Raw genomic sequence first — 24,253 nt, forward strand, 5'->3', positions numbered from 1 at the left:
TTCACAGCCGACGCAGCCTCTCACTACCTCCATCCTCTCCAGCACTCTTTTGCCTCTGGGACATGTCTGCTGCGCTGATTGCACACATTCTAGTCCTCACTCCTCTACTGTACCTCGAAGAATGGAGGTCGACATTGCTCCGCAGTTCGGAGCTGAATTGAAGGTACTCGCTCTGTGATCCTGTTCTCAGCGCGAAGCTCAACTGACGCGGGCAACCTGCTAGGATGACTTCAAGAACGTGAATGCCTGGGTATGCTCCCCGCTCTCGCTGTGCGCTGCCCCAACCTTCATGCCACCTCTCCGATTCCGTTTCCGTGAGCCGGTATCCGCACCTCGCTGATTGGAGTTACTGCAGGTCTCCGGTGGTATAGCTTGGCTGGACGACATACAGCAATTCTACCGTGAAAGAAGCGCAATAGAAAAGGAATACTCTGCGAAGCTCAGTGCCCTGGCTAAGAAGTACTATGAGAAGAAGGCGAGAAAATCGAGTAGCATCAGCGTCGGTGACACCCCGACCGTCACCCCCGGCTCGCTAGAAAGCGCGTCTATGACCACGTGGGGTGTCCAGCTTAGTACCCTCGAATCTAGAGCCTCCGAGCATGAGCAATTTGCCGCGGCCCTCGTTTCCAACCTTGCCGACCCTTTGAAGAATCTCGCTGCGCGATACGAGGAACTGCGGAAATGCCATGCCGATTATGCTGGCAAGCTTGAGAAAGAGCGGGATGGCACATATGCCGACTTGCGCAAAATGAAGGGCAAATATGACAGTGTTTGTCAGGAGGTAGAGAATCGCCGGAAGAAGATCGATGGCGCTTTCGACCATGGGAAGGGCAAAGCTCGAAACGCCTTCGAACAACAACAAGTAGAGATGCGCAACGTCAAGGTACACGCTTGGCCCGCTCTTGAGGTTGCAGTACTTACCCTTTTTAGAACACGTACATCATCGCCATCAACGTGACGAATAAGCAGAAGGAGATGTATTATCATGAATACGTTCCCGAGCTTCTTGATGTAAGACACTGTCACGCGAAGCAGACCACCTTCGCTCTAATGAGAGTCTACAGAGTCTACAGGACCTTTCCGAAACCAGAGTAACCAAGCTGAACTCAATATGGTCTTTGGCTGCGCAACTAGAGACGCAAACACTATCGCGAAGCAACGAATATCTCAAGCATCTCTCGGCAGAGATACCTCGAAATAACCCGCTGCTCGACTCCATGATGTTTGTTAGACATAACGCTGGTCCCTGGCAAGAACCTGCCAACTTCCAATTTGAGCCAAGTCCTGTTTGGCTAGACGATGGGAGCATTGCCACAGATGATTCAGCTGCTGTATTTCTTCGCAACGTTCTCACCAAGACCAAATCGTCCCTGGGGGACCATCGACGGGAGCTCGACAAAAAACGAAAAGAAGTCGAGAATGCGCGAAAGGTGCGGCAGAATATTCGCGAAGGGAAAGATAAAAGGGATGAAGTTGAAGTCGTGCGCGCTATCTTTGCGCTTCAGGAGAGCATGCATGAGATTGAGCGGCAGAAAGTTAGCGCAGAGACGGAGGTATCCACCATCACGTCAGTTGTTGGCGATCTCAGTATCGGCGCAAGAAACCACAATTTTAAGTCGCAAACCTTCAAGATACCCACTAACTGCGACTTGTGCGGCGACCGAATATGGGGCTTGTCTGCGAAAGGGTTCGATTGTCGAGATTGTGGCTATACCTGCCATAGCAAGTGCGAATTGAAGGTTCCTGCGGACTGTCCTGGAGAGCAGAGCAAGGAAGAAAAGAGGAAACTCAAAGAAGAACGGCAAAGGTCAACACATACTGTTACCTCAACAAACGGCACGCCATCAAACTCGCAATCGGAATTGCCTCGTATCAGTCGAAGTGACACGGTGAACTCGATGAACACTCTCAGCTCAGGCTATTCAGCAACAGCTCATCGATCGATATCTGGAGGGATGTCACCGACGACAGAAGATCCCCCCGAAAAGAAAATGGCTCCTCCTCCAGTCTTAGGTGCACGCAGGAATCGGATAGTTGCACCACCACCGGCACAGTATATCAAGGATGACGGTGGTGATCTCCCAAGTTTAGGTGGATCATCTAAAGCAACCGAGCAAAAGGGTAAAATGCTCTACCATTACCAGCAAAACGGTGATGGGGAAATCACTGTTCCTGACGGGAGAGAGGTTGCGATCCTTGAGGCTGATGGTCAGTGCTCTTTCTTGTCACACTATCTCGAAACGTAGCTCACTATATTTAGATGGATCCGGATGGATAAAAGTCCGCGCAGGTGCCAAAGAAGGCCTCGTTCCGGCTGCGTACGTTGAAGTCTTGCCCTTGACACCGCCCTCGTCCAACCGTCCGGATTCAACTTACTCCGCATCATCTGCGTCGTTAAGTGGCAGTGTCACCGCTACGGCAGGGAAGAAGAAGGGTCCTGCCGTAGCGCCAAAACGTGGAGCGAAGAAACTCAAATACGTAGAAGCTATGTACGACTACACCGCTCAAAGCGATGCAGAACACAACATGTCGGAGGGCGAGCGATTCGTGTTGATCAATATGGAGGCCGGTGACGGGTGGGCGGATGTGGAGAAAGATGGCTTGGTACGGAGTGTGCCCGCAAACTATATCCAACAGGTGTAAGGCGTGTGAGCCTGGCGCGTGGGTCTTGCGTTCTGTGTAAGTGTTCTGGAAGACGATGGTTTCAAAAATAAGTCTGGGTCTGGCGTATTGCATAAAGTGTGTTGTTTATTTGGTATGATTTTGCTTTGAAAAGAATTGGAAGAGCGCATCGTGTGTGTGGAGCGCTTCACAGGTCGCTTCTTTTGCTTTACGGGTTCCACGCTCAAGAGATCATTACATTACTATTTATGAACGGTAGGACTTTCAGAATTACCACTCATTGCCAGTGGGAGAGGCAATAGCGTAGAAAGAACTTGCGCCACTGCTTGTGCTCAAACCTCCTCTTTAATATGTTGGTGTAATTCTCCGCGTTAAGGTGTCGTCGGCACAAGCTCCTCCACGATCCTTATCACCTGCCTATCTTCGCTTAGTCGGGAGGGTAGTTGCTGAGTGGAGGGGTTTCGCGCTCGGCAGCTTTGCCTGTCGTGTCCTGATAAGTTATCATGCATGCCTGTTGATGAGTTTTGGGGTGGAAGCGTGCCGTTAAATATATGCCGTCAAGACCATCTCTCTTCCAGTGCTCTTCCCTCTTTACACTCACCTTGCATAAACTCTACTTCTTTCCATCGGCGTGCCCTAGCTATTCGCTCGGTTCGACACAGTTCCACTTTCCACGATCCGCATCTTTAAGATTGTGAGACCTCATGGCAGGCAAGTACGAAAGCGAGAGCAAGCTGGATGGGACTGCTTCGTCTGGTGAAGATGGTCCCGGGACTTACCATGAGACGTATCATGATGTCGATGTATTTGGACGGGAGGAGGGCCATCAGGCAAGTTCGATTTGCCTTTTCCGTCCTAATCATCGCTTGACAACATACAACAAACTCTCTCGACTCTGATCAGCCGCGCCAAGTACCCATAAACGAATGAATCTCATGGGTCATAGATCGTGTACAAAACGCTCTCCTGGAAGCTCGTCGCTGTTCTTATGATCGCCGAAATTGTCTCCAATGGAATGCTCTCTCTTCCCTCCTCGCTGGCCGTTGTGGGGATCGTTCCTGGCCTTCTTCTCATCATCTTCCTAGGTGTTTTTGCAACCTACACTTCATACTTGTTAGTTCAATTCAAGCTGCGTCACCCCGAAGTCCATAGCATGGGAGATGCAGGCTTCATTCTCTTCGGCCCATTTGGAAGGGAACTACTTGCTTTTGGAACGATCGTATTTGCGATTTTCGCGACGGGAGGTCAGTTGCTCGCAGGGCAAATAGCACTTGCTTCACTTAGTAGCAATAAGCTCTGCCTGATGCTTTACACCGGAATTTTCGCAATCCCGACGCTCATCTGCAGTTTCCCACGGACGCTCGACCGGCTGTCGTGGATCAGTGTGCCCTCTGTTCTGTCTATACTCATTGCTGGTATAATTGGTATGGTAGGCGCTGGCCTCTATCCCACGCCTGAGCGCCATCTGAGCGCAGCGCGGAGTTCTTCGTTCTATGAAGCCTTTTTCAGTATAACGAACCCAGTCTTCGCATACGCAGGTAACAAGCAATTGTGATGGTCTTGTCTAGAACCTTCTAACTCATACTCAGGCCACTTTTTGTTCTTTATCTTAATCTCGGAGATGAAGAGACCTCAAGATGCCATGAAAGCCGCATACGTGCTGCAAGGCTTTGCCACAACTTTCTACGCAGTCTTTGCAGTTGTGATGTACGTGTATCTTGGTCCAATGGTCGCTAGTCCGGCATTCAGTAGCCTGGAAACAAAGTGGGCGAAAGCTGCTTATGGGATTGCAATCCCAAATTTCCTCATTGCTGGAAGCCTGTACTCTCATACAGCATCAAAGCTCATATTCATCCGTCTCTTCCGTTGTTCTCGCCACCTCTACTCTCACACCTTTACCGGCTGGTCGACTTGGACCTTTCTTATTATTCTCATGAACTCCCTTGCTTTCGTCCTGGCAGTTGCGGTCCCAATCTTTAGCTACCTCATCGGCATTGCGGCATCCTTATTCGCGAGTTGGTATACGTACGGCATCGCGGGCGCCTTCTGGCTGCATGACTCTTACCATGATGAGGAGGGGATTCGGACGTGGAAGAGGAAGTGGCCACAAGCTTGTTTGGCAGCGGCTACTTTCATGGTTGGGGGTTTCATATGCGTAGCCGGAACGTATGTGACGGTTCGAGGAATTGTGATTGCTTATAGGGATGGGACTGTAGGAAGTCCGTTTGCTTGCTAAGAGCTCAAAAGAGCAGATGAGATGACTTAAAATGAGCACCGAACTAGAGGAGAACGAGAGGAGAGAGTTTCTGCGAAAGATAATAAAGAATTTGTTCAGATCAAAGATTAATATTCTCTTAGCCTCCGCCCTCATTCTAACCCGGCAGTCAACTAAATCCCATAAATCCTCGAAACTTTCTAGCCTAGCCCATGTTTTCCCTCTCAATGCATGCTCATGTGAATAGTAATAACTTAAGTACAACGCACGAGCTGGCATGCTCTGACGGCGTACACACCGGTGAGGCGAATGTCGTACATGTCGCATTTCGATAGCGCCGTTCGATGGCTTGGCCGCTCCATAGGCTAGTCTCTTGCCGGCTTCTTAAAGTGAGGTCCGGTTATAGAATTCGGGTGGAGGCCAAGCGAGGCGCTGGAGGAAGGGCGTTTGCTACGGCTACGAAGAGGTACTATAATTAATGCTACAGTAGCGTTGAGTGCTATACTGGGCAAATTAAATGAACAAAAACTGAAGGATGTCAGGAAGGAGCGTGCTTATCGAAGTTGTACCGATGACGAGGCATAACCATTCGTAACAGAGGCTCCAAAGCTAGTGGCAGACAATCAACCAACTCCTCATTCTTTGCTGTTCAGTACCTTTCCACCTCATCTCGACATGAGTTCTCTCCATTATTTCCATGCGCATCGTCATCTCCGCTTCCTCAACGCCTGTCCAATTCGTCATTTGGAGATTTGTTTGAATAAACGGTGTAAAGGGCCACGAAAACCTAGAAGCTCCCATTCTACAAGTCATCAATACCTCTCTCACAGACTCGGTAGCTTAAAGCATTAGATCCATGACAACGCTGCTGCCGCGATCGCTTATCAATCTTGATTGGCTCTTACCGCAAAACAATTGTTTCGCAAAGGAAATTAAGATGGCGTGGACGTCAGGTAAGCATTATATCCTTCCTTCCAGCAATCGAGGCTGAGAAAGTCACTTTGTACTCGAGAAGTCGTAGCACAACGTATTAAAAGCGCCCAAATGAGGCTAGCATGTGGACGTGCCATCCCTGCATTTCAGCGTCGCCCATTGCCACGGCCAGATGCGGGAATTTTGGCGAAAGATCCATGGACAGATCATGGGCGCTTCGGTCTTGGACACGTTTCCAACCTCACTTTGTTTCCACGACTGCCGAGTGACCTCGATTCAATTTCCACTGCGACCCAACGTTACGCCTACTACGTCGGCTCTTCCTAAATGTAATAAAGGAGTGATGCCAATTTGCTGCTGTTAATGCACTTCTTGGCCTTGGCACTTCCGTGATGAGTCCCTGCCAGAGCCAGCACGACATCAGTGATGGTTTAGCAGAGGCAATAATCAAAGCGTACGTGGAAGTAGACGTGAGCATCATACTAACTGTGTAGATAGAGGCTCTGCTATTCCAAGGAGACTCACATTCCAGCAGTCGCAAGCCGAGGCAGTGGAATGACAGGCCTGATGGAAACCATTACAACGACTAGGTAATGCAGGGCAAGCTCCATATCAAGGTGAGTTATGGCCAGGTACATCCGTACCTCCTGAGGTCCGCCCAGCGATCGAGAGCGTCAAAAAGGAGCTGGTTGGCTTCCATGCGATAATTGACACTCGTCGAAATATTTCGTGAGAAATCGACTCAGAACTCTAAAATGTAGTTGGATTGCTTCTCTGCAACGCTGGAGTGGCCGCGCCTCAGTGCAAGACTATCCCCTCGTCCACGCCATCCGCCAGTGGGACTTGCTGGGAACACACAGGTGCTACAGAAGTTACGAATCAAAAGCGCTGGACTATGGACTCAGAGGACCATATTGCAGGCCCATTGCAACTGTGATACAAGCCTATTGCTTGGATAAATCGAGCACTTCCCCAAACTCTCAGGGCTCTCCCTTTTCGCCTGGCATGGGAATGACCGCTCTTTCTATTCAACTATTATTCATCTCTCACTTTCGTTTTCTCTACTTTGCTGTCGCCGGGTCGTGTTCGCAAAGTGACACTCGTTCAATTTCCCATCTCCCCGAAACAACCCTTAGTCAAGACACCGAACGCTGTAAGAAGCAAGCGTACATACCAATTTGCTGCAAATTCGTCGTCCTTCGTTGTTCCCTCGTCGACGGAGCAAACGGAAAGCGCGCTAGCAGGGGTCACCTGTCGTCTCTTTTCACCACGCCTACCGCCTTGAGCGCAAACAAAAACCAGCCTGCCCGCTTCATCTCTGCTTCTCTTCCTCGCGCGACTCAAACATTGGCACTGGCAAGTCAGACTCAGGTCTTGAGCCACGCCTCGCATTCTCTTCGCCCACACACCCGGAGCTTCTTGCTCTCATTCATTCCTTTTAGCAGCTTCAACTCTGTTCGTTTCCTACTCTACACGCTCGTTCCACGCTCGAAAACAACGAAAATTTGTTGTCACGACCAGCACGCGCCTGCGACAAGAGACAGTCTCCAGTGTCACGGCCGCTCAACAACCTAAATACCAGACAGTACGTACCGCCCTCGCGGTCAGACATCACTGCTGACTGTGGAACCACACAGCAAAGGCGATCACTTAACGACGCTTCCAGGTGGAGCAATTGCGGCAAACTCTCATCATGAAGTTTGCAGTGATTGTTGCCGTCATCGCTGCTCTGGCCGCAGCGCAACCACACGGTCATAGCCACCGTCATGGTAGTCGCAGCTTGTCCAAGCGCTCCTTAGTTAAGGCCGCGGTCTATGCCCCAGGTCCAGTTGAGACGGTCATTGTCTATGAGTTAGATGGCCATAAGATCTCCGAGCAAGAAGTCCGCCAGGGTATTGCGAATGGCACTCTAGTCTGGGGCGATGACGGCAATCTCTCCTCATCCGCAGTCGCGACTGCTACGCTCACATCTACTCCGATTGTAGAGGCGACCTCAGCCGCGAAGCCGACCGCAACTTCAACTGTGCAAGATCATTCTTCTGCCCCGGCTGCTCCTGTGCCTTCCAAAAGCCCTCAGTCTCAACCAGCCTCTGCCAACAATAATGGTGACTGCCCAGATTGTGACAAGGAGTTTCCGAACGGACATCTGCCTTGCAATCGATTCCCTTCTGGCTATGGCGCTCTGCCACTTGATCACCTGGGCCTCGCCGGCTGGGCTGGCGTTCAGAACCCGGGTTTCTCTGGCGCCGACGGCTTCGGTAAAATTGAGACGGCTCCAATTGGTACCTGCAAAGACGGCTCTTGTTGCAAACCCGGGACCTATTGCTCCTATGGTTGTTCCGCAAACTATCTTAAGGCTTCTTGGCCAAAGCTCCAAGGAACTACCAAGGAATCTGTTGGCGGCCTCTATTGCAACAACGATGGGATGCTTGAAATGGCAGATGGCTCGATCGCAAAGACCCTCTGCGTTAAGGGAACCGATAAAGTCACTGTAAAGATTCGGAACAAGCTCAACAAGCCTGTATCCATCTGTCGCACCGATTATCCAGGCAAGTTAATCACTAGTCCATAACGGATCTCTTACTAATTTACAGCAGGCACCGAGGGCGAAACGATTCCTCTGACTGTCGGCCCAGGCGAGGAAGCTGTAGTGGCCACCCCTGATGAGAGCAAGTACTATCATCACTTTGGCAAGGAAACTTCAGCTCAGTATTATATCAACCCTGCAGGTGTCTCGGAGAAAGATGCATGCTGGTGGACTGATGGGTCGAAGCCCCAGGGCAACTGGGCGCCTGTCAACCTTGGTGCTGGATATGGCGGGGACGGTGGCCACTATGCCTACATTTCCTTGCAGCCAAACCGACCGACGACAAATGCTGAGCTCGACTACACCGTCGAACTGATCGCCGATGATATGGACGGAAAGTGCAAATACGCTAATGGCCAATACTGGACTGGCGAGGGTTATAAAGACAGCGTTGATGGAGGGTGCACCGTAAGTACAAATATATTTGCTGATTACGATGCGCTGACTCAAGCATCCGTAGAACTGTCTCAGATCTGGCACCCTCTATGTTGAGCTTCGCGACAATTAGAATCTGGAGTCTTCGTTCTCTCAATTGCGGACACTATCGGCAACTTTACCTCATCCATCCGCGAAAGCCTCCATCTTTTTTTTGCACATGTTTTTCTATTATCGAATCCATCCCGCTGAGCAGGCTTCGCGAAGCCCCTCCCGCCCTTCTACGAATGTTGGTCAATACTTTGCTATCTCGAAAAGAGTTCTAGAATGAGCGGCGCCTGGGGTCATGAATGGTATGACGGATCTCGATCGGATTGTTTGGAGGCGTTTTCGGATTTTCGACAACACGTGCCCACCCGGAACATTCTACTCTTCATCCTGAGTGTGCTTCTCGATCCTGGCTCCCCGCCTGCGCATCTCTTCTTCGGCTCGTGAGTATTTCCTTACTTCCTTGCACATACATTCCTCTCTCGTCTATGTCAACCATGCCTGTCATGCCTGCCTGTCGTGAAGTACATAGGACTGCTTAGTGGCCGGGGAGGAGTTTACCTGGGTTTTATGTTTGTTTGGAGTTTTGTTCGAGGCAATTAAGATGCATGGATGGATGGACGATTGAGTCATTGTCGAACTTATCATGACTGATGGAATGGATGGATACAGGAGTCTTCGGCTGAATTTTTCGATACGGGGATGGAATTTCAACCGAGTATCACTGCTGCGGTAGATTCCTTGAATGCATGTAGTTGAAAGCCGATATTTTACACTGCATGGTATGGTGACATCCCTTGTGATGCTAAAACTCCTAGAACCCAGAGTGAGAGGATTATGGCTTTTGAGTCCGTGTATTGCAGGATGTTTTCTTCTATTCTGAATCAGGTCTTAAGATGTCTTGTTAAGATATTAACATGTCGTCTAGGGCTTTGCGCTGGTAGCTGCTTCAAATATGTCGCGCGGTGAGAGTACACTCTTGGTTATAGCGCCATGCTCAACGAAAGGAATTGATACCACTAACTCTTACCAGAGTCCTTGAGATAATTAAAGAGATACAATTCCTCTCCCTCCATAATCTCCGAACCCGCCTACCTACTGCCCTATCCATCACCTTACCTCCGCCATCTGAAGTACCACGTCCAAACATCCCAACATGAACAACCAACTCTATAATCCACCCTACCCAACTATGTCATGCTATCTTACCCTGAATTGCTAAATCAAACCACAGAAACTCCCCAGTCCATACAAGACCCACAACATCCCTTGTCAGGTTCCCCGTCCCATCCACCAGGTTTTCCGGCCGAATTGGGACGATCCGTGCCCATGTCCGCCCGGGGTATGCAGATTCCCACGTGCATTGACGCACGGGCACTGTCATGGGAAACGCAGGCGTGGTGGCATTGGGGAGACTGGGGCTTAAGTTTGAAGGGGTGGGTCTTTCCGTGGATGGGCGGTGGTAAAAGAGTAGAGGTGATGGGAGGACGGGATAGTTTCCTCCTACATAGAATGTGTGCGTGGGTCATATAAGGGTCAGGTTGGGTCAGGTGTTATGGTACATTTGCGCGTCGGGCCGAAAGTTAGAAGTAACCGCAATATCATTCATTATCCAGATGCTCTCTCTGGACAGGTATCTACTAGCCGCTGCTAGATGGATTAGACTGTCTCTCTTGGGTATCCCATTCCATTTCGTTTCGTCCATGACCAAATGACCTAGCCCACACATGCCCGTAGCAAGCAGCTCGCGCCCCTGGATGCTATTCCCTATCACCAATGCCCAGCCTTGTGGTAAAAGCATGTATGTGAGAGGACTTCTTCCTTGGTCACCTCCAAAAAAAAAAAAATCCCAAACATATCGACGAGAAGGAAAGCTGAGTAAGAAGATTGTGTGGTGTATGCACAATGTTGACCGCATCCATCTTCCTGGGCCATGCATGGCAATATGTACACACTGTTGTCCTAAAAATGGTGAATAAAGATTTAGTCTGTTCGAAGAGTGGAGCTGGCTTGCGTGATGATGAGCTGGGGATAAAGTATTCCAAACTCATTTTTCTCTTTACGAGCGAACGGAGGCTGCTTCTGTGACTGAGTAGATATTGCATGTTCAGAGGCAATTAGCCGTCTAAACAGGCATGATTGCATGAAATATTCATAATTCCCCACATGGGCGAAATGTCGGAACCATATAATTGAATGATTCAACGTAACCTCAAGTGGGAGCCTCGGTAAATGCGCCAGGGATGAATTGATCTCGGTTACCGCCACTGCCGCCAACAATAGGGCTGGTGAGAGCCTGAGAAAACCCATCTTCTTGGATTGTAGGAGTCGTCTCCAGAGTAACGCCATTGTGGCCACCATGGGTTAAGCACCCGACACACTCGCAGCCGTCGCCACATTGACAGGTTCCCGTATCGTCATTGCAACCAGGAATGACAAGCTCTTGCCACAGGTACGAAGAAGGTGACAGAGTTGACGTCTCGTCATCTTTTCCATCACTCGGGCTATCGACGAAAGTTGGGCTTGGTGCTGTATCTAGGTCCAAGTTCTCTTGAGGCTCTTTAGCCGCGCTGAAGAAGTGGTGGTCATTCCTTGGGGGTATATGTGGAATATGGGTTGGAGCTTGAATGCTGCCCTGCTGCCATGGTGCTGAAACATTCACAGATGGGGCGGGGACATTCATCATAGGGGACACAGTCGTTTGGAAGCCCGAGAAGTCAACTGGCGTTGGCTGTGGAATGTATTGCATCTGTTGTGGTGTTTCTGCTCCGTAGCCGGGGTGATGAGGGTAGGTTGGCAGATCGTAGGTTGGTGGCGGCAGAGCCCCGAATCTACCTGTGCTCATGTACTGATGCATCAGCCTGATGTATTCGGTCATGGTGGCGTTGCTCGGATGGGCTGCGCAGCCAAAGCAACTACAGGAATCTCCACAGTGGCAATTGTGTTCTGTACCATGCCTACCAACCTGGCTTCGGTGTTCCTCTGCCCGCGGCATGTGCATCGATGGAGACTGCTGGTACACCGACGCAAGGTGATTATATATTGGCATGTTGAACCCCATTGGTAAGCCCATGCCCATATTGCCTGGGACTTGTCTAGAAACACCTGGCAGGTAGTTATAACCTGGGTCCACGGAGCCGTGCGGGGTGAATTTCAATTGATTCTGTTGTTGGTGTTGCCCATAGCTTCCAAAGTTCTGGGAGACGTTCTGCGAGTCGCTCATCTGCGCAAATAAAGTGTCCTGATTGGGCTGACTATGTCCTGAGCAGCAAGATTTCTTCGGGGGCACTGGTTTCGGTGGCTCCATTGAATTTCCGCCACAACAATTTCCACGCGTTTTCTGTGGCTGGGTAGAGACATACTCGAGATAAGGGGGCTTCGGCTTGCAGCATGATGAGCCTTCTTGAGAATGTGCAGTTAGTGGTCGAGCCAACGAGTCAGGCGTTTGGAAATCAGAGCTGTAGCTTTGCTTGCGAGATGACGAGGGTTGTATCCGAGGGGTTGAGCTCGCGCTGGAAGGGGGCGATGCTCCATTGCTAGTGCTGTGGTCTGAAGGAGCAATGGAGGGGTTTGTGGGCGTTCGAGTAAGAAGGGATGAGTGGTCAGGCTCGGCATCGTGGGTCGCTTTAATAGCTTTCTCCAGGGACGCTGAGGTGAAGCTGTTCGTTGCTTTCTTTGTTCGACTTTTCTGTACCCTGTTGCTATTCCCAGCGACAGAGGAAGAGGTGTGGGTCTGGTCCGATGGACAGGCACACTCTGAGGCTAGAGGGCGATGTCAATCATAAGAGTTATCGTCTAATAATGGAATACATACATTTGGGGATCGTATAATTGATGACTACTCGTTCACAGCTGCAGGCGCCGCTTGGGTGTGGACAGCTGCTCAAGGGCCGGCCAGGCTTACGGACTTCAACCAGCACGCGATCTCGATGATCACATTTAGAGGAGCGGTGGCCTCGGATGCAGGGGCCGCTATGTAGAGGTTAGGCGAAAGAGGAATAGATGGAATGAATAGGTGTAAAAGAACAAATTCCCATGCAACTGTGGTGGTAGGGTGCGAGTGAGGGGAAGGACAAGACTTAGGCAAAAACTCACCAGGCGACCTTCTTGCGCTCACCATTAATTTCGGCCCACATGTTGCGGCTTTAAAGACAGGTTCCCGGAATGTGCTCATCAATGACAGCACGTCATGCGCTTGGCCTTGCGGGTAGTGCGATAGTAGTCCCTATGCTCTGGGTAGCAAACAGCAAGATCGTCCTCGGTCGAAGCGGGTGGTCTGCCCCAACGTCACACGTGGAAATGGGCTGCGGGGAGGCACGGTGCAGGCGTGGTACAGACAAGCTCTTCCTGGGACTGGCTGCGTCTGTGCGAATCGAGGAGCCGATGTGGCTGAAATAAACCCTTGACGGAGAAGACACTCGCTCCGGCGGTTTAACGCGGACCCTGATAGAGCAAGGAAATGCACTGAGCTGTAGGTGGTTGGTCGAAAGGAGTTGATGAGTGGAGGCAGTGGTGAGCAGAAAAGAGCAGGTTAATCTAGGGTGCCGGCCGAAGCGAAAAGAGGCACAGAAAACAACAGACGGTAATGAGACGCCGAAAGGCTTTCTGTGTGAGGGTCGAGGACACAAGTGGAGAGTTGATACAGGTGCTACAGGGTGGATGAAGAAGCGCTTGAACCAGGTTCCAGGGAGCCGGGCCTTTTCTGCGGGCAAAACTGTCAGCAGTCGTGTGCCTGTAGGAGAGCGAGGAGTTTGCGAGCGGGCCTGTGTGTTGCTTGGTCGTTGTGTGCGGTCGCGAGAGAGGATGATGTTGCAGTTGGCCGTGTGCGACAAGTGCTAGAAGTGAGCAAGTTTTATTACTGGTTTGGGTTAGACTGGTGAGGATAGCACCCCGCGCTATGCGTCTCGAACCGCCGGGAAATGCTGACCCCCTCGCTGTTACGATGATGAGCTGGAGAGGCAGGCTGCGGTCAGCGTGAGAAGATTGTTCATGGTGTGAGCACGACGGAGACGTGAGGGGCCTCGAATACTTATTACAGAGCGGGCGAGCCTTCGTCTCCAACAAAGGGACCGTACCTTGACGTTGCCGGCCGAAGCAGGTCCCTGCATCGCGGCTTCCGCTTCTGTTGCTAATTCCGTGGGGCAATCTAATCCCTTGGTGGTCTAGCATCCGGCTCCTGGGTACAGCTAGCCCAAGTCATGTGCCAGCGCTGCTCCTCGCCTCCTCTCATTGCACAGTCACCCTGGCTAATCGTGAAGTACCAGTCTTGATGCATCGAATGCTCGTCTCTTTGAAGCGAGCCGTTAGGACTGAGCCACAGGCACCGAGCCACGTTCGGACATGGCGATATCAGCCCATCGTTTGCCGACCAGTACTTTCAACTGCTGAATAGGCATTGACCGCATCCATCAGGCATTTCAAATGGCATCAGACTCCGATTATGGCAACCTTGCTCTCTTCCAAGAGCCGGATGGCTACTATGCACCTGAGAAAGAAGCGACTTTTGCTTCCCACCAGCTACTTTCTGGGAAAGAGGTCCGCGTCAAACTCGTCGGACACAATCCTCTGTGGGTAAGAAAATCACTCTGCCAAAACACATGCGGCAACATTCTGTCTAAAGCTGAGCACCCACTGCGAGAAAAAGAGAGAGCATAACTTGTGTGGGTAATCTACTCCTGATGTTGAGCTAATTTTTCTAGGGGCATTTCCTTTGGAATGCTGGGCGGACTATCTCGACCTACCTAGAAGAGCGTGCTGCTGAGTTAGTGAAAGACAAGATGATCCTTGAGCTAGGCGCTGGTAGCGGCCTCCCAAGTCTAGTGTGCTCTTTGAGCGGAGCGGCTTCAGTCGTCGTAACAGACTACCCGGATCCTGGTCTAATCGAAAATCTTCGTTATAACATCGACCACTGCAGTCTGCTGAAGAACTTATCCAATATCTCTGTTGAGGTAAGTTAAAATTCTTGAGATCAGGGCGAAGTAATTGACCGTTGGTTAGGGATACCTATGGGGAGCATCCACCGAGAATTTAACAAAACACCTCCCAGCTTGTTCGGGTTTCGATGTACTTATACTCGCTGATCTTCTCTTCAACCACTCGGAGCATGGAAAGCTCATACAGACGGTGCAGATGACGCTCCGGAAATCACCTACTTCTAGAGCATATGTTTTCTTTACTCCATATCGGCCTTGGCTTCTCCAGAAGGACCTGGCCTTCTTCGACCAAGCCCGCGAATCCGGATTTAACGTGAACAAGATCTTCGAGAAGGTCATGGACAAAGTGATGTTCGAAGAAGACCCTGGAGTATATCTTTTGTCCTTATGTTTGAGTGATTCCTCTGACGAGTCCAGGACGAACTCTTAAGGCGGACAGTTTATGGCTATGAGCTTAGTTGGTCAAACTGTGATTGAGTAGTAACGATCGATGAATATCCCCGATGCTACCTGGTATCCCATAGCTCACCTTATTTTGCCAATTTTCGTCCATCATCCCCCAGGGGTTTATAGTGTGGCAGGCTTGAGATCCTAGAGGGCCAAATATTCCTTCTGACTCGATTATCGGCCCATGATTCATAAGCAGAATATGGGTTTGCTTTGTCTACTTAAACAACCCGATTTAAAGGAAACATTGCACCCTCAATCAGAATCTGACCAAGCCCCAGCTCCCCAACTGTAGGCACACTCGATCCTAGCAATCTCAACGCGAAGATGGCTCAAATCATCACAACTTTGGACCGCGATTCCGTAGGATCTGTCACAACATCTTCTATTTTGTGAAATTGTGGTGCTCCACATTCTACTGTATCTTATAACCTAACATGGAACATGGCAAGGGAATAACTTAACATGCGCCCCACTTCCAGCAAGGGGTTTAATAGATAAACCCTACCCTAGCTGTGTCTCACATGATGTGACTACCTACGGTACATTGAATCCGATAGCATCTCTTTGAGCAATATCCGAGTCTAAAACTAATAAAACACAAAGGGTATCCAACGCCAGTCCTCCAGCGCCGGAAACAATTCCCCACACAGCCACTTGAACGCTTCGATACACTTAACTGCCTCCTCCACCACCCCCACCGCCCCCTCCACTCCTCTCCGCTTGTCTTTGCCTCTTCTTCTTCAATACAACCATCAACGTCAGACAAGCTACTAACCCATCTACCTCACCCTCATCCACTACAAACGTTCCCCCCGTCACAAACCCACCCCACCATTTCTGCGCATACTTAGCCACCTCCACCCTCTTCTCACTCTGCCCCGAACCGAAAATTTTGCACAACGTCATATCCTGAGAGTGCCAGAGACTGTCCATCTTCCACTCAAAAGGAACAGAATTCAACGTGAAAGTTTCAGTACGGAAACCCCAGCGCTTATTCGTGAGTGATATGGCGTGGCTGGAATGTGCTGAGTCGTCAGGGAAGGTCAATACGGCTTCGCCGGCGGAGTGCCAAGGGTGTTTCCAATCCGCCACGGTGCCCCCTTCGGCGTCCGTGATGGAGTATTTTAAACCCCACCAGTTGCCCCTATGAACCGTGAAAATGGGAGAGAAGGAGTGGTCTTTTAGTGTGATTTTGACGTGGTCTTTGTAGGAGCTCGTTAGACCCGTGTATGGGAGTGTGATATCTGATGTTAGGTCGAGGATCTTGATATCTTTAGCTAACATGCCGTGGGGAGTGATCCAGTATGTATTTGTAGGGACAAAGGACTGGGAGTCGACGGGGAGGTGAGAAGTTGAGTTGTCCTGGGGATTCATGATCCAGTCGGAGTCGGAGTCGTGCGTTGTGATGGTGGCCTCCTTTATGCCATGCTGCGAGGGGGATCGATGGCGTTGTCGGAGGATTCCCGCCTGTTGGGTGTTGGGATCCGTTGGGCGCATATCTTGTAAGGCTATTGCAGTGGACATTTTAGCGACGGGAGGTTCATGAAATCCTCTTCTGCAGATTTTTATCCTTTGAAAGAGATGGCAACAAGTGTGGGTTGCGTATGTTCTATCAATGCTGTAGAGGATGAAGCCCGAGATGGGGCGACAGGAAACTGCACCGCATTTAAGTATCCGTCAAGACGATAGAGCTCTCCAGCACTGCCATAGCCTCACCTCCAAACCTCAACGCCACCTACCATGCAACCACCCAAGACATCAGAAATCGTACGGCTTCGGAGAACGTTGAAAAACGAGGCCCAACATCACGCAGAAGAATTAAAGTTCATTGGTCAAGCAAGTCAAGTCAGCCCACTTGAAATGTGCCTGGCAGGGCGGATTTTCGTATCTCGCTTTCTGGGTTTCTACGCACCGCCACGATTCCGGTGTCAGCGGGGGTGGAGTGGAGTGAATGGGAGTGAAGTGGAGGCTTGGAATAGGGATGTCTCGTCATTCACGGAGATGCTAAGCTTCGCGCGTCGGAACAAAACAGTTTAAAGTTGTGTGATCTGATAAGCTCTGCGTTTGAGATTCGCGATCAAAGGTGGCGCTTTTGTGGCTGTGCGGCTTGATATGGTGGTTAGCACAAGGCGAGCTGCAATCGAAGACTTCACGAACACGCTTTTCATGATTTAGACAGAATTTGTGATTTTCAAGATCGCGGAAGTCTGCCGCCATAGTCGCCTAAGTATAGTTAGGAACAATGGTTATGCGTATGGGCGGCAGCGTCCAACATAAGAGAGAATTGTCGATAAGTTTATCGTACCTCTAGCGCTAGGACTCAATCCGGTGTCACAGATCCACGGCAGCATGCTGAGGCGTCTGTTACCTCAGCTTTAACTGGCTTGAGGTTCCCGATCCACTCGATACTCTCTATGAGCGAAGGGAGCTTGTCCGTATCTTGAATGTGTGCGAGGGCATCCTTTATCTCTGATCTCTGCTCGTTGGTTTCTCTATTCCTCAGGACCACTATGGGGTTCACCTTGGAGGCTGCCACATTGGAAATAGGTGCCGACTGCGGCAATTCTAAGGTTGCTGTGAGGAGTGTAGGTAACGGGTAAAACGGCCCCGGCACGTGAGAGTGCGTTCTTGGAAATGACCCGCAGCCTTGGGATGCACTCCTTCATCAGCGTGGACTGAACTAAGCCTTCATTGTCTTAGATCTGCTCCGCAGTAACACAACGTTATCGATCCTGGAGACACCTGCATTCGGCTTTTAAGATCTCAGATTGGGCTGCGAAAAAGAGAAAAGACTCCTTACGCCTCACGCAAACGGGCTCCAGTTTTAGCCCAGGCGCGCAGCAAACGCCAATGCAAGGAGAAGTCACCAGGGAGGGCTAGGGATGCGCTCCGAAGTGTCGGGCTGGATCGGCCGTTGTGAAGTGTTTGGCTGCAACTGCTCATTTGCTAGAGTGCATGACGCAAATGGCGCTCTTCTAGCTCTTGGCAACGCCAGCACGCGCTCTCCACACAATACCTTGGAAGACCTGAAACACTTCACCTTCAGTCCTCAACTCCCTCAAACGCTCCCTGTGCTCGCAGGGCAGTCTCCTCACGCTCTCCAATCTCCCTGCAATACTTCTTCGGCCTCAACTCTCTTTTCTACCAGCCGTGGTCCCTTGAAACCGATCCCAACAGCGGCTGCGATCCACATCCACCTCCTCGGAGCATGGCCACTGTATCCTAACGACCCGCCAATGGCTGCTACGAGCACTTTTACAACTGACGAACTCACGACTTAGATTATCTTTCGTCTTGACCATCTTTCATCTTCCTACGCACAATGTCGTCCACGGACGTATCAGCTCGAGCCACCTCCACAGATGCCATGGCGGGCAATGCAGGGGCGGCTCAGGCGAATCAGAACCAAAGTATTGAGAACTTCGCCGCTTCTCTATCAACAGCTGCAGTCATCTTTGGCGTGCAGATACTTGCATTCCTGCTTCTGAGTGGCAATTGGAAGCTTCGAAAATCCAAGACGCAACCAGGCACGCGGACGGAGCGTCAGAGTCTCTTCCATAAAATATAGTAAGTTGTGAGCTTTTTTGTAATAACGCTCTCGCTCATTCGTCTAGTTACTACAAGGCCGCCTTCGTCTCCAAGAGTAAACGAATCAAAGAACCCACCACTGCCATCGAATCGTTCAGGAATGTCTTCACAATTAGCGATCGCGAGCTTATTCGCGTTGCCGGTGTGGATGGCTATCTCTTCCTACAGTACCTACAACTCTTACTGAGGATATTTATCCCAATGGCTTTTGTTATCCTCCCCGTGCTTCTACCGGTCAATCGCGTTGGCGACGTGCCAGGGGTATCAGGGCTGGACTCCTTCTCTTGGCCGAACGTTGGAGTTCCCCAGAAGGTTAACCGGCTTTGGGCGCACCTGGTACTCGCTGTATGCGTGATCCTCTGGGTGTGCTACCAATTCTATCTAGCTCTGAGGAAATTTGTTCGTCTGCGACAGACCATCCTCACCATGCCTGAGCATCGAATCAGGGCTTCTGCGACCACAATTCTCGTCCAAACCATACCTCGTAAGTGGCTTACCGTTGCGGCTCTCGATGCACTCTACGACGTTTTCCCTGGTGGTATCAGAGAGATATGGATCAACAGAAACTTCGACGGCCTACAGGAAAAAGTTGACAAAAGAACGAAGATTGCCCGGACACTTGAATCTGCGGAGACAAATCTCATCATCGAGTGCACGAAGAAGCATATGCAGATGGAAGCCAAGAGGCGGAAAGCAGCAGGTATTAAGAAATCAAAGAAGGAGAAAAAGCATGATGAAGACTTGCAGAATCAAGACATCGAGCAAACAATCGATGAACCAGGCATGAGTTCTGGAAACCCGCATCAGATCGAGCAAGCTCTTCAACAGGTGCTAAAAGAAAGCTCTCTAGGGTCATCATCATCATCATCATCCTCTCGCTCCTCATCCCCTGATTCATACCGTAAACGCACGAGAATACCGATTGTCGGACAGGGAATTCAGGCAATGGGTGAAGGGTTCCGAGATGTCGGTCATGGGGTAGGAAAGATCGGAACTAAGATGGTTGGTGGATTCAGAGGAGCCTTTGGTGGTAAACACGAAGGTCAGGGCCCACAGCAGCTTGATGGGCCCGACGATCGGCCATTATCCTCTCCCATATCTGCTGAATATAGTCAACGGGGAGCTAGCACTGACACTTATGCGCCATTGAATGGCTCGACGAAAGACCAATATGACAAAGAAGGGACAGCCTCGGAGCCCAATTCCCCTCAATCAACGGAGAAGCCACAACTACAGGCTCCGACAATGTCGAAGACTGATCCCCTCAAGATGTTGAAGAAGTCGCCGCTGAATCCGGTCAGGAGGATCAGCGATTTTGCAAGCCCGCAGCCTTTCCATGCCGAAGGTGAGCAGTTTCCTTTGGAGGAAGAAGAAAAGAAACAGGATGTCACCTATGACCTCACTGGGATCTACAAGGAAGACTCCGCAGAAGATGGCGAGGATGCACTCTGGAGGCAATATATAAAGCCCAAGAGTCGCGAAACTATGAGAGTCCCTCTGTTCGACAAGACATGGTGGCCTTCACTACCCCTCATTGGGAAGAAGGTTGACACGATCTATTACTGCCGTAAAGAACTTGCGCGTCTCAATCACGAGATTGCAGATGACCAAGCTCACCAGGAGCGGTTCCCTTTGATGAACTCGGCATTCATCCAGTTCAATCATCAAGTAGCGGCGCATATGGCATGCCAGTCTCTCAGTCATCATATTCCACGGCAAATGGCACCCCGCACAGTTGAAGTAAATCCAAATTACGTTTTGTGGAACAACCTCAGTATGGATTGGTGGCATCGTTATCTTAGGACCACCATCGTCGTCATTGCTATTGTTGGCCTTGTCATTTGTTGGGGTATTCCCGTCTCGTTCACTGGAGCCTTGTCCCAGATCTCGACGCTGAGCAAAACTCGTGGCCTCGGCTGGCTAGCATGGCTGAACACTCTTCCGGGTTGGCTCATAAGCTTTATCCAGGGTGTGCTTCCACCAGCATTCTTGGCTCTCTTGTTTGTGGTTCTTCCAATCCTCCTGAGATTCATGGCCGAATTGACGGGAGTTACAACTGCTGGAGAGCGAGAACTTCTGGTTCAGAACTTCTACTTCGCCTTCGTCTTCATCCAGCTCTTCCTTGTTGTATCTATCTCTACCGGCATATCCGCAACCATTGACAAGTTAGTCAACAATCCGCTCAGTGTCCCCCAGACGCTTGCACAAAACTTGCCGAGGTCGGCCAACTACTTCTATTCCTACATGATACTACAAGCGCTCAGTATCAGTTCTGGAACCCTCCTACAAATCGCTGCCGTCGGTATCTTACTGATTAGCCGCTGGATCGACACAACACCACGACAGAAGGTTTCAAGGATTCTTAGCAGACCAGGCATCAACTGGGGAAATATGATCCCCGTCTACACGAACATCGGTGCTATTGGTAACGTCGGCTCCTTCCAGTTCTGACTACTTATATCTGACAAAACTCTCTAGGTTTGATCTACTCTGTTGTGTCGCCACTTATCATGATCATGATGTTGATAACCTTCGGCCTCTTCTGGTTTACCTATCGCTACCAGATGATCTACGTTTCGTATGCGAAGGCGGAGACGAATGGACTAATATTCCCGAAAGCAATCAACCAGCTCTTCACTGGACTGTACTTCTTGGAACTCTGCTTGATTGGGCTCTTCTTCATCCAAGATGGGCCTCACGGGGGCACACCGTGTTTCCCACAGGGCATCATTATGATCGTCATGGCAGGATTGACCGTCTTATACCAGATCCTAATCAACAGAGCGTTCGGGCCACTATTCAAGTATCTGCCAATCACCTTTGAGGATGATGCTGTGCGACGAGATGAGGAGTTTCAGCGCGCTCAAGCCAGCCGCTGGCAACCGAAAGGAGATGACGAACACCGGTCCCTCAACAGCGAACTCGAGGCGCACGAGAAGGCTGAGAAGCGCGAAAGCCAGCTTCTCGAAGAGGAGGATCGTCGTGCATCTAAGGGATATCACCCCTCGGAGTCCATTGAGATGAAGCGCATGGGCGGTCGTCGACAAAGCGAACGACTTGATGCAAACGAGAGCTCAGAACGCCCTCACAAGCAAAGCTGGGCCAACAGATCTCGTTCCCGCTCCCAATCTCAATCATACCGTAACTCCGAATCCCACCAAAAATATAAGAAGGGAAAGCACAATGTTAACCCACTTAACGCCGTCACCAACGTTCTCAAGTCTGGCCTTGGTGATGTGGCTGGGCCGATCCGTGACATTGAAGCGCAGACTATGCCTTCTGCCTATCTCTTTGACAACATCGACGACACTCTCGAAGATATCGAGCCAGATGCTAGACAGAAGTTGATTGCTCGAGCGTTCCAGCACCCAGCTACCCGCGCTATCCAGCCTGCTATCTGGATTCCGCATGATGAATTAGGTGTGGCGAAGGATGAGATTTCGCGGACGTCAAAGTTCAGCGAGAAGATTTGGATTACTAGCGTCAATGCGAGATTGGACGCGAGTGGGAAGGTTATGTATAAAGGACTGCCACCGGATCGGGATCCGTTTGAGAACATTGAGGTGTAAATATATGACACAGAGGCCTGAGGAAACGGTTAGGGAGGGGTGTTAGGTTTCCCCTGTCTCCTGCATTTGCTTTACCTGTGGCATGGCGTTTGTATTTTTCCTTTTGAGCGTTGCATAGCTTGGCGGCATGATTTGTATATGGAGATCCCCGTCTCTAGTGCTTTTCCTTTCACTTTTAGTAAGTGATAGAGGATGGAAGATATCTATGATTCTCTTTCTTAATTTTGCTTCAAGGACAAGGTAGCGTGCATTCTAGATGACAGGACGACAATACACATGTGTCAATGGACATTGACGTACTTTTAGGGCATAATCAAATCTACCCGATGCTCCGAATTGATGCTAAAATGTGTTATTATAGCAGGTAGCTTCACCTTCCGCTCTTCCTTGGGTATATAACTTCAATCACCTTAGCTGCCACTCTGTACACGCTTCTGTACAACCTAGCAAACCCATGATCAACCCTTCCATCATCCCCTTCAAGCCTCCACCAAGCCTCCCCCATCGTCCACATCTCCATCTCCAACCAAAACTAGTTTACTTAATACTCCTAACCAACTCTCTCAAATCCCCACCCTCAACCCAACTCTTCTCCCCACCCCCTCCTACCCCCAGTCCGCCTCCAACCCCCGCTCCTCCCCCGCTCACGCCCCAACCTTCTCCGACTTCCCCGATGACTCTCGCAGGCCGTCCACCAACCACGGAGCTGGAGGGGATTACCATGTTTGCGGGAATGACACTGTTGGGTAGGATTTTGACATTTTCTTTGATGATGACGAAGGGGTGGATAGTGGTGTGGTCGCCGATGTGGACGTGGGAGGCGATGGAGATGGCGGAGATGGTAGAATGGGGACCTGGGGGGTCGTCAATATAGTCTCTTCCCCTAATCAAGGACGGCAAATTCCCCCAAACGGCGGAATGAAAGAATGTAACAGGACATCGCACGAGGCTATCGGAGCAGTGGGAGCATGTGGTCACACATACCAACAAAAACATTATCGCCAATCTTCATGGGATAATAATGCACCTGGCCTCTGCTTATTCGACACGGCGGCTTTATCACACTACCAGTTGATATCACCGTGCACCGACCAATTGAAATGGAAGTCGGTGTGACATCTTTTCCAGATGAAGACGGGACGGCACGGGTGGGATGAAGGTCGCCACGGAGGTGAACGTCTGCCATGATGACAGTTCGGCCACCGAGCGTGATATTGGCGGTTCCAGTTATTGCACTGCGGCGGGAGACTTTGTTGCCGGAGTCCTATGGTGGGGTTGGTTAGATTAGGTTACAGGGGTAGGGTAGGGGCAGAAACAAGGGGGGAATGGAGAGGGCTTTGGGGCTTTAGGGAATTAGGGAATGGAGGAATTGGACGAGGCGAGATGGCAGGTGGGTATTGGCGAGGATATTTTGAAAAATTGCAAGCTTGCATGACGAGAAGTATTTAGAAGAATAAAATATTCGGTCAAGACAAGGGCAACGCGAGAAAATACCAAGGGCGAAAGGATGCTTCCAGAGAGGTAGCCGAACAGGCTTTCTTGAGGCTTGAGAAAATGCATACATACAGTCTCGATATATTCCCCTTTCGGGGCTGCTTTTCGTGCCGAAGGACGCGACATATTGGCTTCACTTGAATCTTAGGTAGTCAAGAGGATGCCCTCTAACGGAACAATAGGGTTGCAGTGTTGTGGCTGGTTGACTTATTTCAAGAGTAAGTTTGATGGGGTGGCTGAAGTTGAGATGCCAAAGAAGCTAGGTACAGCCAAATCGCGTAGATCACGTGCGCCGCAAGAGCTGTTTGTTTCTCTGGCCAACAAGAATTGATCAATCAACCAAGAATTGATCAATCAACCAAAAATTGATATAAGGAATTGAGATACTATTTTACAATCCATACCTCCCAGAAGGAGCAAGTGGCAAAAGAGAAATATG

General features: G+C 50.4%; 9 protein-coding genes across 9 annotated transcripts; 6 read left to right on the plus strand and 3 right to left on the minus strand.

Annotated features, from left to right (window-relative positions):
* The first annotated feature begins 4 nt into the window (after nucleotides 1-4).
* Nucleotides 5-2,926, plus strand: BDR25DRAFT_287755 (FCH-domain-containing protein). Its single transcript, XM_033688350.1, has 6 exons — nucleotides 5-163; nucleotides 224-250; nucleotides 356-883; nucleotides 931-1,011; nucleotides 1,065-2,208; nucleotides 2,261-2,926. Exons 1-6 carry the CDS (start codon nucleotides 122-124, stop codon nucleotides 2,641-2,643), a joined length of 2,205 nt encoding a protein of 734 aa, XP_033546923.1. The 5' UTR covers nucleotides 5-121; the 3' UTR covers nucleotides 2,644-2,926.
* Nucleotides 2,927-3,326: 400 nt separating this feature from the next.
* On the plus strand, nucleotides 3,327-4,858 carry BDR25DRAFT_334586 (transmembrane amino acid transporter; the record flags this gene model as incomplete). Its single annotated transcript, XM_033692946.1, has 3 exons — nucleotides 3,327-3,425; nucleotides 3,569-4,160; nucleotides 4,212-4,858. The coding sequence occupies 3 exons, from the start codon at nucleotides 3,327-3,329 to the stop codon at nucleotides 4,856-4,858; spliced, it is 1,338 nt and encodes a 445-aa protein (XP_033546924.1).
* A 2,605-nt stretch (nucleotides 4,859-7,463) lies between these two features.
* On the plus strand, nucleotides 7,464-8,849 carry BDR25DRAFT_226984 (SUN-domain-containing protein; the record flags this gene model as incomplete). The annotated part of the gene is made up of 2 exons (XM_033685232.1): nucleotides 7,464-8,334; nucleotides 8,368-8,849. 2 exons carry the CDS (start codon nucleotides 7,464-7,466, stop codon nucleotides 8,847-8,849), a joined length of 1,353 nt encoding a protein of 450 aa, XP_033546925.1.
* Nucleotides 8,850-10,855: 2,006 nt separating this feature from the next.
* Nucleotides 10,856-13,116, minus strand: BDR25DRAFT_36614 (uncharacterized protein). Its single transcript, XM_033696940.1, has 3 exons — nucleotides 12,876-13,116; nucleotides 12,595-12,752; nucleotides 10,856-12,542 (listed from the first exon to the last, which is right to left on the minus strand). Exons 1-3 carry the CDS (start codon nucleotides 12,914-12,916, stop codon nucleotides 10,993-10,995), a joined length of 1,749 nt encoding a protein of 582 aa, XP_033546926.1. The 5' UTR covers nucleotides 12,917-13,116; the 3' UTR covers nucleotides 10,856-10,992.
* Nucleotides 13,117-14,201: 1,085 nt separating this feature from the next.
* Nucleotides 14,202-15,175, plus strand: BDR25DRAFT_262727 (uncharacterized protein; the record flags this gene model as incomplete). The annotated part of the gene is made up of 4 exons (XM_033686784.1): nucleotides 14,202-14,351; nucleotides 14,480-14,728; nucleotides 14,778-15,083; nucleotides 15,131-15,175. Coding segments are annotated over 4 exons (750 nt in total), but the record flags the coding sequence as incomplete, so codon positions are not given.
* Nucleotides 15,176-15,568: 393 nt separating this feature from the next.
* Nucleotides 15,569-16,878, minus strand: BDR25DRAFT_304057 (uncharacterized protein). Its single transcript, XM_033690127.1, has one exon. It carries the CDS (start codon nucleotides 16,685-16,687, stop codon nucleotides 15,836-15,838), a length of 852 nt encoding a protein of 283 aa, XP_033546928.1. The 5' UTR covers nucleotides 16,688-16,878; the 3' UTR covers nucleotides 15,569-15,835.
* Nucleotides 16,706-18,444, plus strand: BDR25DRAFT_355797 (uncharacterized protein; the record flags this gene model as incomplete). Its single annotated transcript, XM_033695523.1, has 11 exons — nucleotides 16,706-16,756; nucleotides 16,788-16,947; nucleotides 16,977-17,180; nucleotides 17,220-17,281; nucleotides 17,339-17,381; nucleotides 17,429-17,449; nucleotides 17,501-17,594; nucleotides 17,619-17,739; nucleotides 17,785-17,833; nucleotides 17,902-18,079; nucleotides 18,114-18,444. The coding sequence occupies 11 exons, from the start codon at nucleotides 16,706-16,708 to the stop codon at nucleotides 18,442-18,444; spliced, it is 1,314 nt and encodes a 437-aa protein (XP_033546929.1).
* Nucleotides 18,217-22,579, plus strand: BDR25DRAFT_262732 (DUF221-domain-containing protein). Its single transcript, XM_033686785.1, has 3 exons — nucleotides 18,217-18,730; nucleotides 18,778-21,176; nucleotides 21,230-22,579. The coding sequence occupies exons 1-3, from the start codon at nucleotides 18,486-18,488 to the stop codon at nucleotides 22,318-22,320; spliced, it is 3,735 nt and encodes a 1,244-aa protein (XP_033546930.1). The 5' UTR covers nucleotides 18,217-18,485; the 3' UTR covers nucleotides 22,321-22,579.
* Nucleotides 22,580-22,857: 278 nt separating this feature from the next.
* BDR25DRAFT_343316 (trimeric LpxA-like protein) lies at nucleotides 22,858-24,031 on the minus strand (the record flags this gene model as incomplete). Its single annotated transcript, XM_033693818.1, has 3 exons — nucleotides 23,887-24,031; nucleotides 23,305-23,584; nucleotides 22,858-23,174 (listed from the first exon to the last, which is right to left on the minus strand). The coding sequence occupies exons 1-3, from the start codon at nucleotides 23,938-23,940 to the stop codon at nucleotides 22,858-22,860; spliced, it is 651 nt and encodes a 216-aa protein (XP_033546931.1). The 5' UTR covers nucleotides 23,941-24,031.
* Between the last annotated feature and the right edge of the window lie 222 nt (nucleotides 24,032-24,253).

This window comes from Lindgomyces ingoldianus, assembly GCF_010093535.1.
Source record: "Lindgomyces ingoldianus strain ATCC 200398 unplaced genomic scaffold BDR25scaffold_18, whole genome shotgun sequence".
NCBI lineage: Eukaryota > Fungi > Ascomycota > Dothideomycetes > Pleosporales > Lindgomycetaceae > Lindgomyces > Lindgomyces ingoldianus.

Excerpts from the sequence above, each read along its gene's own strand:
- BDR25DRAFT_287755 (XM_033688350.1), top strand. The coding sequence starts at position 122 with ATGGAGGTCGACATTGCTCCGCAGTTCGGAGCTGAATTGAAG. Across the intron at positions 251-355 it reads TCAAGAACGTGAATGCCTGG|GTCTCCGGTGGTATAGCTTG; the intron begins GTATGCTCCCCG and ends GAGTTACTGCAG. Across the intron at positions 1,012-1,064 it reads ACGTTCCCGAGCTTCTTGAT|AGTCTACAGGACCTTTCCGA; the intron begins GTAAGACACTGT and ends GAGAGTCTACAG.
- BDR25DRAFT_36614 (XM_033696940.1), bottom strand. The coding sequence starts at position 12,916 with ATGTGGGCCGAAATTAATGGTGAGCGCAAGAAGGTCGCCTG. Across the intron at positions 12,753-12,875 it reads GAGCGCAAGAAGGTCGCCTG|CGGCCCCTGCATCCGAGGCC; the intron begins GTGAGTTTTTGC and ends ACCTCTACATAG. Across the intron at positions 12,543-12,594 it reads CAATTATACGATCCCCAAAT|CCTCAGAGTGTGCCTGTCCA; the intron begins GTATGTATTCCA and ends ATCGCCCTCTAG.
- BDR25DRAFT_304057 (XM_033690127.1), bottom strand. The coding sequence starts at position 16,687 with ATGTCCACTGCAATAGCCTTACAAGATATGCGCCCAACGGATCCCAAC.
- BDR25DRAFT_262732 (XM_033686785.1), top strand. The coding sequence starts at position 18,486 with ATGTCGTCCACGGACGTATCAGCTCGAGCCACCTCCACAGATGCCATG. Across the intron at positions 18,731-18,777 it reads AGTCTCTTCCATAAAATATA|TTACTACAAGGCCGCCTTCG; the intron begins GTAAGTTGTGAG and ends TCATTCGTCTAG. Across the intron at positions 21,177-21,229 it reads CACGAACATCGGTGCTATTG|GTTTGATCTACTCTGTTGTG; the intron begins GTAACGTCGGCT and ends AAAACTCTCTAG.